Source organism: Pyrgilauda ruficollis, unplaced genomic scaffold (genome assembly GCF_017590135.1).
Source record: "Pyrgilauda ruficollis isolate IOZ18807 unplaced genomic scaffold, ASM1759013v1 scaffold96, whole genome shotgun sequence".
Taxonomy (NCBI): domain Eukaryota; kingdom Metazoa; phylum Chordata; class Aves; order Passeriformes; family Passeridae; genus Pyrgilauda; species Pyrgilauda ruficollis.
Window position 1 is genome coordinate 1814031 of NW_024531710.1, and position 14223 is coordinate 1828253.

General features: G+C 40.1%; 1 protein-coding gene across 8 annotated transcripts in view; it reads left to right on the forward strand.

The window, feature by feature from the left end:
- TBC1D2B (TBC1 domain family member 2B) overlaps positions 1-14223 on the forward strand; it is a 40897-nt gene that overhangs the window by 14831 nt on the left and 11843 nt on the right. For 5 of the 8 annotated variants that reach the window (XM_041489774.1, XM_041489775.1, XM_041489776.1 and 2 more), the window contains 5 exons: positions 1620-1773; positions 6678-6843; positions 10048-10205; positions 11144-11370; positions 12724-13116. In XM_041489774.1, the coding sequence (XP_041345708.1) occupies positions 1620-1773; positions 6678-6843; positions 10048-10205; positions 11144-11370; positions 12724-13116 (1098 nt within the window). Of the gene's footprint in view, positions 1-1619; positions 1774-6677; positions 6844-9479; positions 9638-10047; positions 10206-11143; positions 11371-12723; positions 13117-14223 lie in introns of those variants that run through there. The other 3 variants (XM_041489773.1, XM_041489778.1, XM_041489780.1) reach the window with 3 other exon arrangements.

A 14223-nucleotide genomic window follows, 5' to 3' on the forward strand; every position in this document is an offset into this window, starting at 1 on the left:
AAAGAATATATGAAGCTGATTTCCATTTCAGGTTAAGAAGTATCTTGGTTACATATCTTTCTTACCAACTGACTCTGTAGTGTCCTCATGTGTCACTTGTTTGTTTCACTTCTTGATTTCTGAATGTTTACTTGATTTATATATCTTCTATCCTGCCATGTCCATAATGTACTGAAAGGAGCAGGATCAGCAGCTCCAGAAATAACTGAGGTTTTCTGTTTAATCTCCTTGAATGGTCCTTTGGAGCCATTTGCTGTAGGGTGTCATGGATGTTAAAGCTTGTAGGGGTACAAAGAGCCAAAAGGTAGAATGAAAATCTGTCTCTCTCATGGTTAAACTGAGATTGTAAATTGCTGAACCAGAGAGAGCACCCTGGGGAAGCATCAGTTTTTGTTTGCTGTGCTGTGTATGTCTTGTCATTAGCTGCTCTTGGGGCCAAATTATAATGGCCAATGAATCTTCAATTTTATTAGACCAGAAGTGTTCTTATGTGAAAAATGTAGACAATTCTGTGTCATTGCTGTGCTTTATGCAGCACTTACTGTATACCTTTGTAACTAAATGTGTGTTATTTGTTGCTCTCCATTCTTTTGTAGCTGTGCCTTGCACAGGTGCCCTCTTAATTTTTGAGGAACAGAACAAAAAACTGTTTGAAATTAGGTTGTCTTTAAAGAATAAGCATAGTCCTCTTTTCCACTGATAATGCCATCATGCACTTTGGGAGGAGGTACGGGAAAGGCCGGCTAAAAGATAAGCACCGCATGTGCTAACAAGCCAGAGGAGTTATGGGAGTGTCTTCTCATCAGTGTTAATTGTTTTGTTCCTGGACAGTCCATGTCACCAGGTCAGGTGCTTGTCCTAGACTGGCAGCTGGAGAGGTATGTTGAAATAACAATAACTTTTCCATGAGAGCACCTGCAGTGTCAGATACCTTCACTTGTCTCTTCTTGGTATTTGTATATTGTCATTTCACATGCTTTGAAATGGCTTAGAGCTTTGAATCAAGGTATGTATGAATTCTTCCTCACTCAATGCCCATTCACATTTTTGACTGTAGTCTAGTAAGTTAGGCATTAATGTTGGATTTTGGGGTTTTTTTGTTTTAAATATGATTTTTCTATAGAAGCTAGTTAGCTCATGGGATCATCAGGAAATACAGTATGTAAGATTTAGTCATTAAAGTAAGAGGCATTACAATGCATTATTCATTTATTGGTTTCTGCTGGTAAGAAAGCAAGTTAAAAGAAAATGGGAATCTTCCTGAATGTGTATGGGATTTTTTTCCAATAATATTGATTTGTAGTTATATGTTCAAACAGTGCTTTGTGTGTAAAATATAAGATACTGCTGCATTTTCTAAAGTTTGAGTGTAAAACTGAAGAAAAGGAAAGCGTGAGACTACTTCTAATGAAAAATTCTGGTGTGAAAATCATGGATGTGACCACAAGATGTACCTGGTGCATTGTGGTTATTTCTTTAAAATCATACTGATTTTGAGTGATGGTACCTTGGTGATCTGCTGATTATCTGTGTTGGGTTTATTATGGCACTTGAAATTACAGTGTTCACGTACCAAGGGCATGCAGAAATCTCACCAGCCCTGCTTCTGTGTCCTGCAGGCTGCAACTCGGCAGGACATGACCTACTGGCTTCAGGAGCTGCAGCAGAAGAGGTGGGAGTACTGCAACAACCTCGATGCGGCCAAGCGGGACAGCCGGACTTCCCCCACACCCAGTGACTTTTCCAAAGGTCTTGTTGCCAAAGACAACCCTGGTACGTTGGAAACTTGAGTGAGAACAGAAGGCACAGCTCTCTTCAGTGTCAGTTCATCAGTACAAGATGTTGCACTGGGGTAGAGAACAGCCTTAAGTGGGCTTTTTCACATCTCTTTATCAAGTAACTCTATGTAAACTTTGCAAATGCTACAATATTTAACATAAATGTGATTTTATATGTGATTTCGTATCCTTTACAAAATCTGTTGATTTCTTGAAAAACAGATTTTTAGAAATGAAATAAAATAGAGTAGTCTTACGACTAGGTTTCATTAGGCTTAGGTAAGTTGTCTTAGTGGTTGCCATATCTTAAAAAGTTAGTATAGTAAATGTCCTGAGATGTAAACTCCAGTTTTTAATGGGAACAGGTATATTTTGCATTCTGAATGGCCATGCTTTGTTCCTGAAAAGGTATGGTGTGGTGGATCTGTCTGACTTTGATAAAAATGCAGTGCCTTCAAAACTGAAAGGCAGTCTGCACTGATATTACATAAGTGAAATTCAGTCTCTGAAATACCTTTAGGCAAGGAAAACAAAATTCTACACTAGTGTCAGAGTTATAAAAATGTCTGTGCATTATACAGAGTTATTCTGCATTTTTTACTACATTGCACACACACTTGTGTATTGTTTTATTCCTCAGTCCCTACAGAAATGGATTCCTTGCTGATTTCTGTTATCTGTAAATAAGACCGAGTAAAATCCAGTTCTGTGCCAAGTTAGGCATTAGTAAGGCTCTCCTGGGTTTAAGCAGTCTTGAGGTCAGGCATGTTTCATCAACAGATGTCACATTTGGTTGATGTCACTTTGCTCCTACTGTAAACCCAGCAGTGTTGAGCTGCTGTTGTCACACCTTGTCCCCTCCTGAGTTTGAAGTCCTGTTGCAGTGTTGTCCTCTAACCCATTCTCTCCTTTGAGAGAATGTGCTGCTTGTGGCTGCTTGCTCAACACAGCTGGCCTCACATGTGTGTGCTGGGGGCTCACCTGGGCCTTTCAGCCACTGCAGGCAGCTCCTGCTGGGAGCAGAGCCCAGCCCCTGAGCTGGTGCAGGGCTGGGTCTGCAGGCAGCAGCAATCAGCCTCTTCTCCAGATCCGTTTTTTGGCCAGTGTAGTTTCCAGAAGTAGTTTACTGTAGAGACAGGTGAGTGGCAGGATTAGCCCAAGAGAATTGCTGGGAATGCCAAGTGGGATGGTTTGAGACCCCTTTTTTTGGTAGCAGCTTGTCAAACCACATGCTCCAGGGCACATGTATTGGTGGGCAAAAATCTAAGTGTTGCAAAAGAGAGCAGGCTTTGGCTCTTTCAGCCCTTTGTATTTCTGCCTTCAGCCTCTTGTTCTCTGCTGCACAGGCTCCCTTTTTTTGTTATATTTAACTGACCCTGTGCTGAGTAGGTTGAGTTCATATGTCAGCCAGAAAGGAGCACTTTTTTAAAATTTCTGCTAGATTGATGAGTGGAATATGTTCAGTGTGCAATCAGGTGGTTGCACAGCTGGTGGACAGGAGGGAGCAAGGCACAGTGACCAAATACAGGAAGGCAGAGTAAAGCAGCAGACAGGCCTGCCGTCCTGGCAGCCGTGTTGGATCACATCAACTGTAATATGTAACTTGGCCACAGGATCTGTTCTTGTTTGTGCTACTTCCCTCAGAGCAGCACGTTGGGTACAGTGTGAAACGAGCCTCTGTGACTGCAGCCTGTGCAGGTGCTGTCCCCTCACACCTGTTTTGCATCACATCCAGTCATTTCATCACTAATCTGGTATTTTTCTGTAAGTCATTGGGGGCTTTCTGGATGAGCCAGCTGAGCCTCTTCATGTGATATTTTTTTTTCAAATTTAAATTACTATTGTTCTTATCTCCAGGACAAGGAATGTCAACATATCATGCATGGGCTGAGTAGGCCCATCCCTTTCAGGGGTAGCCTGCAGTTAAACTGCATGATGTAGAATTTGGAGCTGCATCTAGAGTAGCTCATTTTCTAGGACAAATCACAGTGATAACTCGTGTCTTCAATTGAAGAATTTAAGTAGGGATTCCTTTAGGGGAAAATGCAAATAGCCAGAATGATTGATGTTTGTTCCTTCTTTTTAGTCAAGTACTCCAGGAGTTTCTTCTAGAGTTATGGGATTCTGTAAGGCTCTGGTTTCACGTTGATGACTAAGATATGTGTCTTGTGGCTTTTTTTTTTCTTTTTTTTTTTTTTTAAGAATTGAATGTGCATGCAGTGTTGTGCTTTATACCGGAGCATAGAAATTGCTTTATTTTGCTAGTGCTCGAGTACAGATGCTCTCACTGATGTTTTGAATGGGGAAGTAGTCTGCCTTCAGTCCAAACCCAGAACTCCTTACTGCGGCTTTGCCTGTCTGTCCTGCCCTGTCCTCTCCCCTCCCTGTTCAGAAATTCTGGACTAACTGGGGCATACATGGAGCTAGATACTGCTTTGTGGATCAACCTTGAAAGGTTTTTAAGAACATTCAACGTAGTGAAAAATACTTCAAAGTATTTTTCAGAGTGGGATGTGGGAAATTAAATATTAACAATAATTACACTGTAGGATTTGTCCTGGAGGTGCCTTACTACCATGGAAGTCAAATAAATTATTTATTATTTTATTTCTATTTATTTATAATATTATTTATTTCTTTATATTTATAATATTTTTTATTATTTTTTTCTTGAAATCGATTAAATGTTAATGTAATTTCTATTATTTCAGTTCTTAATTTGCATTAATAAAACATGCAATGCCATGTATTTATGAGATTGTTGTGTTTTAAAATAAGTTCCAAACAAGATTTTTTTTTTTTTCACTTGGAGGTTGCACGAGCAGCCATTATCATTTATTGTGCTTTGTGGGCTGTGCAGTCCATGCCTCTAACAAAGCTCCTGGCTGGTGTGGGCAGGGGATGATGTCCAGTGGGCAACCTCAGCGTGCCACATTCAGACAATTGGCATGTCTGGGAGGAAAAATACATTTGTTGGGAATTCAGCTCTTGGGCAATTCCTTTACCTGGACCATCGTCTAAAAGGACTTAGCAGAATCAAACAGGTAGAAGATGGAACAAGCTGTAAGTGTAAAGGCAGAGTGTTACTATGCTACCCTGGCTTTGAGAATCCATACATTTTTGGTCTGTGTGTTGTGGGTTGGTTTTTGGGTTTTTTTTCCCCTTTGGGATGTTTGGGTTTCCTGGGAGGGCAGGATTGAGTTTGGTTTTGTTTCTAATTATTATTTTGTAGTTAAAACTACTTATTATCTTTCCTCTTCATTATACAGTAAATATAATCCCATGTTTAGTTTTATCTAAGCTATTTTAGCTGAACTGTGCTTTGTTCAAACAGCCACAGCGCAAAAGAACTTGGAATTCTCTTTGGCTGATAAGGCCCTGAAGTATCTGTTCATAAAAATCAAGGCAGTGTAACTTGTACCTCTATTTGAAACATGACATGATACATTTCTGTGTCAGATACCATTTTTCAAGGGTTTGAGAGATTCCTAGTGTCAAGGGTTTGAGAGATTCCATATTCTTTATCACAGGATGTTCTTTCTACTTCTAATCTTTGATACTTGATAAAAGTAACCCTCTGCTGAGTAATTGGAGGGTATGGTTTGCTTGAAGATGGTCTTGCTGCTGGTTACAAGCAATTGTCAGAGCAAAGGCTGAAAGACTCACCAGTGATAAAAGAGGGCATCGTGATTTCCTAGGGCTTTATTTAAGTCAGAGCCCATCCAATAATATAATTTTCTAATATAATGTTGAAACTTTCTAATATAAATGTTGAATCAAGTCTGAGATTGTTGTCAAAAAATCTTTAATCCACTTCAGTCTTTATGAATTATATCAAGAAGAATCTGAAAATTGCATTTGGATTTGTTTAACTTGCCTTTTCAGTGGGTTTGTAGAAGACTGTAAACCACTTTACGCTTCTCTCTAATGCTTTTTGCTATTCATAGTATATTCTGTATTCTGGATTTTTTACTTCCTCTGCCTGCTGAGGGAGAAAGCAGCTCTCCAGACTAATGGAATCACCGAGGTAGCACTGCAGGCTGTGCAGTGTGTGTTTGCCAGGGCGGTGTGTTGGAGCTCTGCTGTGCTGGTTGGGCCAGCCCGGCTCCTCCGGCCGTTGTGAGCTGTGGCTCAGGGCTGGGCCAGTTCCTGGAGCTGTTGGGAGCCCGTGGGGTTTGCTGGGGTGTGCAGGACTGCACTGCAGCTCTGCACGGCCTCACCGTGGGGCCCCCGCTTGCTCCAGTGCGCAGGAATTAGGCTGGGGTGGGTTGAGGAGGAGCTGCATTCCGGAATCCTCACTGGTGCAGGAAGTGTCTGCTGTCCTGCAGAGCTGTGCCAGCGTTCTTGGTTCTGGCAGTGCCCAGCCCGGCCTGGCACAGGACTGCCTCAGGGCTCTGAAGGTCACTGACTTGCAGCAGCAGCCTCACTTTTGGGATGAATAACTTACAGGATGAAGCACACCCTGAAAGCTGGCTCAGTGTTCTGGACTTAGTTCTGACTGGCTATTTTGTCGATCACTCATGAAATAATGCTTTGTAAGCATCACACAGGTCCTGTCTGTTGTCAGAAGTATGTGGCTGCAGTGACATCTCACTGAGAAGTTTGTGATTTATAAGGTTCATTTGAACTGAATGTTTCATAAAGTTTTTCACTTTTAGCAATTTAAAGTAAACCCTGAACAATGTCACTAGCAGACTTAGCAGTCTATGACTTACATAGCCAATATTCTTTTACTTATTGAAGGTTGTGCTTATTTTTTTCTCTCTCTTACTTTTTTTTTTGTTTATTTGGGTTTTTTTTTTGTTTGTTTTTTTTTTTTTTTTTGTTTTTTTTTTTTTGTTGCTTTTTTTTTTTTTTTGGTTTTGTTTTTTTTTTTTTTTTTTTTTTGTTTTAATATAGATTTGAGTATCCTAAGTCAAAATGCTTCAGCAGAGAGAGCTAGAAATATTCTAGCTTTGGAGACTTCTCCTACAGACCTGGTGGGGGAACAAGCAGCTTCCCAGCCTGCACCAGTCCAAGCAAGTGCCATCAATTTCTCTCTTAAGCAATGGAGTACTGAGATCAGGTAAGTTGTGAACCTGGGATAAAGAGTTACCATGAGATAGTCTTGGTCAGGAACTACCAATTTCCTACATCGATTATGTGGTCAGTGGAGCTTCTTAAAATGATGGGACGTGGTTGGGTGGATTTGTTTGTTGTATCTCTTCAAGTAAACAGTTTCTTTACTGTTTGAAGGTTTTTGGGAACATTATTGTGTAGCATCACACACTGGAAGTACAGCACTTCCAGTGATGGCTTTGCTCTCTGAATCCCAGTGGTTGTTGAGGCTGAGTTGTATTCTCAGCCACTGCTGCTTTTTCATGGAGCTGTCACCTCCCAGCATTGTAGTAGTCATAGTACTCAGTACATAGGAACTATTTTTAGTGATGAAAATCAAACCAATATAAATCCTTTGTTTTCTTCTTAAAAGAAATGAAAACACATTTGAAGTGGGCACAGATTTGAAGTGATATAGTTCAAATTCCTGAGCAAAAATGTGGCAGACCCCTTCTGAACAAGATCAAAACCCCTCACTCACAATGAATTTACTCTTTAGTATTAATTGCTTTAAGTAAAGTAGTTCCATTGGTTTTCAGCTATCCTGTTGGATTTCTTTCTAAAGAATGTTGTGGTTTGCTTTGCCCACATAGATGGATTTTCTACTTCTGCTTAAAGCATGTTACAGTGCTAATGCAGAGCAGCTCACAAAGCAGAGCTGTAGCTTTGGTTAAAAAACTGCAGCATGTAAAGCATGTCCTTCTTGAGCTGGGAGGAAAATGTTCATTTTCATCAGCAGTGTGAAGTTAAACAGATCCCCTTTAAAGCTTTCTGGTTTAGTGTAGAGATCTGAGAGGTTACCAGATGGTGTTGGTTTTGACTCTTTTTCTGGCTGTGGGTTGTTTTTTTCTTTTTTTTTTTCCTAGTGTTGTGGTTGGTTGTTTTCCTCCCTTCCCCAACAGTTCTGTGCCATTTGGGATGGGGGAAAATCTGGCAGCCTTTGGAATATGTGTGCCTTATCCAGTGTCTTACTGGATTGTGATTAGTTACAGCCCCAGAGTTAGAGGATGGATCAAAGTGTGTCTAAAACTGCAGAGAGTTTCCTCTCTTGCTATGGGCACATTTTTGTTTTATATTTATTAATTTGTATTAAGGTGTGTAGATGTCTCATAAAAGCCTTTGTCCTTCCTTCTGAACACACTTACACACATTTAGTGTGTCTGACAGAAAAGATACTGCTATAATAGCTGTATTTGCATCCTAGGTAGCAGTTGTGATGTAATAATGGGGGGGAAAAAAAGAAAAACATGTCTTGGAGTTAAGCAGTGTATATATTTACAGTAGTTAAAGTTGAAATGTTCTTCTCTACTTTTAAAAATACACTTTCAAATACTATTTGATAGATACTGACATTTAGGCTTTATTTTTTTTTTTTTCATGCTCTCATCTACTTATTTATGCCTAATATAGATTTGGAAGCATACTGAATTACTATAACTTCCAGTTATATAACCATAAAAACATGACTTAAACCCCAAACATTTTAAAATAGAGACTCATTAGATCATATGTTTCTCTCTTGTGTAAGTTGTCCAGTTGTACTTAGGGAAAGAAATGCTGTTTTCAAATTTGTCTATTTAATCTTTCATCTTATTTTAATCTAATAGAAAGCAATGGAGGTCTGCTGCTTGAGTGCCCTGAACAAACCTGTGCAAAAGCTTTACAAAAATCAGCATCAGCTATGATTTTTCATGGGCCTAACAGCAGTTCTTTAAAGAAGCTTTTCTGGAAGTCACTTGGCTTGTTTGTGGTTTTTTCAAGCTGTAGAAGGTGGTGTTCAGGCTTTTAGATGTTGAGGCTGAGTGAGTGCAGAGCAGGCACAGAGAACAGAAGGGAGAATGTGGGGTTTGGAGTTGCCTGGTAAGAGATCAGCCACCATTTGGAGAAGAGGTGTAGAGATGCTAGGGGGCCCTTCCCAAGACACTCGCTGCACTGGGTGTCCAATTCATCATTGCCCAGTTTGATCTGCTTAATTTGTGTGGAACGTCTGAACAAAGAAATTAAGCTTCTTGCCCTCAACAGGAATTATGATTCTTTCTGGGAGAAAATTAAATCTGTAGCATAAAGGAGTCTTTGCCAAACTTGTAAATCAATTGCTGAAATAGTTTTGTTAATACCCATTAGGATTATTTTTAAATTGTAAATATTTATCAATTAATCAGATGATGAAGGTTGTCTACTACTTTATGATTGGCTTAGAGTTCATGTTGATAAAATGTTAAATGTCTTGTGAAGCTGAAAGACTGACTTGGATCATCAAATGATCTTGAAAGTGTAATATGGATTATTTTCTGCTTAAGTTTGGAAGAGAGAATGTGGATGATTGAGTGAAAGCTTTTGTTTTCCACACAATCTCTGAGCTTGCACAGATTGTGTGGAAAATGCTGAGATACTAAATATATTTCAGTTTTATGCCTAAAATATTAAACTGGTTCATATGGGTTGATTTGGAATGTCCTTATGTAGTTGAACAAATGCTTTGCAATACTGAGCTATGTTAATACTCAAGGACTCAAGAGCTGACATTTCCTGAGTGTGTGATGGTTGTGGGGGAGCTGGGTCAGGTAATCTCATCCTGCTGGGAAATGTATTGTTCTCCTATAGAATTCTCTGGCTGGAATTCAGAGGCTGCCCCTGAAATGTTCTTGCAGATAGTTGGCCATGTTCCACCGTAGAAAAGAAAAACTGCAAAGGAGTCTTGTCATCAGCATTTCAGCAGCAGCAGGTCTCTTGGATGATCCCAAGTTTTCTGTTAATCCCCAGTATGGAGCTATAAGATATGTGTTTTGACTGCATGCTGTTCAGTTTAATGCTTGGCAGTTACCCTAAAATTCTAAACTACAACTGACCAATAAAGAGATGCTGCTTGTAAATCCTAACTTTCTTTTGTACTTGCCCGCTGCAAAAACAAAGCTAAAACAGGGGGATTCAAAAGACCATGGTGTTAAAGTAAAATAATTCTTCTGTTCTTGAATTTAGCTGTTGATTGCAAGTGCTATTTAGTAGCATATGTTTTATTTTCTTTGAGCTTTTATTTTATTTATTGGTATTGGTTTTGTCTGTTTTTTTAGCTTATTTTTAGTTTGCACTGTTTGAACTGTGAAAAGCCCCTTATAAAAATAATGCAAAATGGAGAAATATTTGTCACTTTTTCCTGCTGCTTTTTACACAGAAATTCCATGTCCTCCTTAAGAAAAGGAAGTAACGAAAATCGCAGGAGTGTCTTTTATACCACTGAGGAGTGGGAACTGCTGGATCCAACCCCAAAAGATTTGGAGGACTCAATGGCTCTGGAAGAAAAAAGGAAACACCTGGCAGAAGGAAGTAAAGGTAGAACTGGAGGAAGGAGGGGGATCATATGCCTTACCTTGTTTAGCATAGAGTACCTTGTTATGTCTGTCTCTAGAAGATAAGTGGAAGCATATCTTTTTCTTCACAAACCACATCCAGATCTCTGTAAACTATTTTTAAAAAATCAATCTCTTAGGATGTGTTTGGGGTCCTCTGCCATTCAAATACAAGAGAATAAAGATAAAGCCTTGTTATCCACTGGTTTGGGTTTCCTGAGCATGCTACTGGTTTGTTTTGTCACACGAGTTGCAAAGTGACAAGGCGAAGGGAGATGCTGATGTCTGCACTTACTCACTTGAGTGTCACCCACTGAAGCAGAGTTGCCTTTAGACTCTGTGGATGTACCTGTTACGGGGCAGAAGCAGGGAGGGACGTGAGGCAACAGCTCATCTGTGTATTGTAACTGGTTCTCAGATTCCACCAGTGTCTGCAATAACCTTGTCAAGATGGTTTTATATCTTTTTAAGAGCACCTTAGGTGACATCCAACTGATTTAATCTGTTAGAAAATATCCTGTTTGTGGAGGTGAAACCTTACATTGAATCCTCTTATAGGAGCAGTAGGCTGTGATATCAGATGTGGTTTTGCTCTGATTATTTGAAGGGAAGTTTACTTTGCCATGGTTACAGATACCTTTTATTTTCTGTAATGAATTGTAAAATTCTCTTCATGTCTTACATGAAAAGTACTAATTTATGAGCCAAGTCTTTTATCTGGGAGGGGAGAAGATTTTTGAGCTTTTTTTTTCCCACCAAAGAAAGCAACTTGGAAAATGAGGCATGTTTAACAGTATTGTATTGAGTGGTTTGAAAGCCGTTCAAAGTCTAATGTTAATGAGTATATTTTTAAGGAAATCTGAATGCTTTGAAATGCCTTTTTGCTAAGTGAACCGAACTAGAAGAAATTGTTTTATGCAGGACTGACTAGTTCAGCTTTTCCATTTGATTTTGGCCGCATTCCGCACAAAGCAAGGCGCCCGTTGAAAGATATGATTGGATCAAGCAAAAACCGCAACAGCAGCGACTCTTCCCCAACAGAGTGGTGTTCTGGCAATGGGAACAGACTGGTCTCTGAGCTGCAGCTGAAGTATCAAAGCCAGCAGGAAGAGTTGGAGAAGCTGAAGAAGGATCTTTTGAGCCAAAAGGTAATTAAACCTTCAGGCAAAGTGCACAAAAGCAAATGGGTCTGGCAGGTGATTGTGAGTTTAAGCTTTCTGGCCATCTCACTGTGTTAAGACCTGGTTGGTTATTATAAAATGATGGTTCTAAACAAGCCTTTGTGTACAAAAAGTCATGAAACAAGAAGGACCATCTTTTACATCTGTTGAAGATAAGAGCGCTGAATAAAACTTCAATTTGCACACTGTTCATTGAATTGGTTTATCTGTCTTCCTTGTTCTCTGAAGTTAACTTGTTTGGTGTCTGCCAGGATCCTGGCTGATAGTCATGGCTTCTTTTTCTGTATGTACATAAGATATCTCGGGAACTTCTCCTTTCAGATTCTCTTTGTTTGTCTTTTGATTCTTTCAGTGCTAGTGCAGTGGGTGGGAAATAGACCTGGCTTCTTTCTCTCCTCAGGAGGGGTTTTGTAAGATGGGCCTAACCATAATGTGTGTATATAGACTGCACTCACATTGTGGTCATGCTTGTGTGCCCTCATAACTCCAATTTATTCAACACCTTGCTTTTATCTAAAAGAGCTTCTACTCATTTTAAGAAGAAAAATGTTTTAGATCGTATGTGGAGCTGCTGCTTCTGCTGTTTGCATTTTCCTTTGTGTGAGGTGATCAAGGGGAAACCAAAGAAGGAGTCTGAACCCTATATTTATACTCATTTTGGGCATTATCTTTCCTAGGAGTACCGTTGATCTTCTGAGCCTGATGCTATGGGAAATCCCATTGATGTAGTGCAACACTGTATTCACAGCTGCTTCTGTTTTTATAAAAAGAAAAACAGTGTCTTAGGTGGTCATTTCTGTGGGAAGATTTTCTAAACAGCCTTTCATAGACTTCCTTTTTGACAAAGCAGTGTTTGTTTTTTACCTCCTTTTATTTTCTCCGCATCCGTTAGAGACGAGAGCTCTTAGTTACCTTTGCTTTTTCCATTCTGTAACGATTTCCTGTTAACTTTTTGGGCTTAAGCCTCTTCCTTTTCACCCTACAACAGGATGCCTTGCTTGCAAGCAAGGCTTTTTTCAGCTGCCAAGTACTGCTGGGCCTCAGCTGTCCACTCCTTTTTCTTAACCTGTTGTAGCCATTTCAGGCAGGATCCTTAGCTCAGTGAAGGACACTGAAGCCATCTATGTAGGCCAGTCATTGTAAGGTGTTAGCCTACAAGAAATCATGTTGTAAAGTGTTTCCTTTTCTCTTTAAAACACCAGCATGAGGTCTTAGCCCATTGCAGAAATTTTATTTTGCTTGACGTTAGATTTCTAAGCTATAAAATTTAGAAACTTAAAATTTCATCAGGTTTTTTTGCCGTTGTTTTTTAATTCTCAGGAACTTGTTCGACTTCTGCAGCAAACAGTCCGATCTTCCCAATATGATAAATACTTTGCAAGCCACCTTTGTGAGGGGGTTCCCAAAGATACATTAGAGCTGTTGCACCAAAAAGATGACCAGATTTTGGGCCTCAATAATCAACTTGAAAAGTTATATCTAGAAAAAGATAGTCTCCAGCAGGAAGTCAAGAATCTGAAGTGTAAAGTTGGAGAGCTCAATGAACGGCTGGGAATGTTGATGGAAACCATTCAAGCTAAAGATGAAGTCATCATGAAACTCTCTCGTCAGCTCAGCGAGTGTGAGGACAGCGCATCCTCTCAAAGTGGAGCAATAAATTCCCCCACAGCCACCTGTACTAATAAGGAACTGCAGGAACTGGACAGACTAAAAGTAAGAGCACTGTCTCTGTCTTGATGCATAGGGGAATTTCTTCTCTCTGTAAAAGTACTTTTTAGTCTGCTGTTCTGTTTGAGATCACTGTAGCAGTTCCCCAGCACACTCATCAACGGAGGCCTTCTCAGCTTGGAACCTCCACTTGAAGCTGCTGTGGGGGTAACCAGAACTTCCTCCCTTTGGGCCATCTCTAGTGCAGGGCTATGCTTTCAGTAAATTAATCATTGGTGTGGAGCAGAAGAGATGTAAGAAATAATCAGATGAGCAGGAAGGATTAAGGGTAAGAGGAAAATACAAGCATGGAGAATACAAACAGAAAGCTTGCTTTGTTTTTTTTTTTTTATTTTAAATATCAAAAGTGAGGTAACAAAGAGCGTGTGGAAAAGCAAAGGGAAGCTCTGAGGAGACAAAAAAGAGGGAGGAGTATAAGAACCTGTTTTACTAAAACTGCTACAGCTCTTACTAATGTTTTATTTTTATTCTGTAACACCTCTCTGAATGTGTTACAAGTTCTTAATGGAGTTACTGAAGTTATCCACTTTGCTCAAAATAGGCTTTCTTGCCTTTGGGTAAATGTTGTATTTCAAATTGATTAGCATTCCAAAGAATTTGAAATATAAATAAGTTGCTTAAAATATGCTTAAACTTATATAATTTTCTTTCTTACATGTGAGCCTGGTAAGTTTTAATAAATGAAGCTGAAACTAGAAGTCAGTGGTCTTGGCAGAAAGCAGAGCTCGTAGATGCTGGGGAGTGTGGGAGTCCTGTGGCTGCTGGGAGGGTACCAGCCTCATCTCACAGGCTCAGCTTTCAGAGGCAGTGTTTGTAGCCAGGATCTGAGTGGACTAGGCAGGGAAGGTCATTGCTAAGGATTTATTTTTCCGTACGGAGGCAGAGATGAAACTGGTACTGTTAATGAGGGCTGGTGAGGGTGGTGAAAACCCAAGGGGATTCATCCCCCCATTTTTGGGTTGCTGTGGCCTCTGGGATGGGCTCAGCCTGCATGTGCCTGTTCTCCCTGCCAGCGGCCAGCTGCCTTCTGCAGGCCGTGGAGCACTGGGAGGGATGCAGGTGAGGCACAGCACCACCCTGTGCTCATATTTG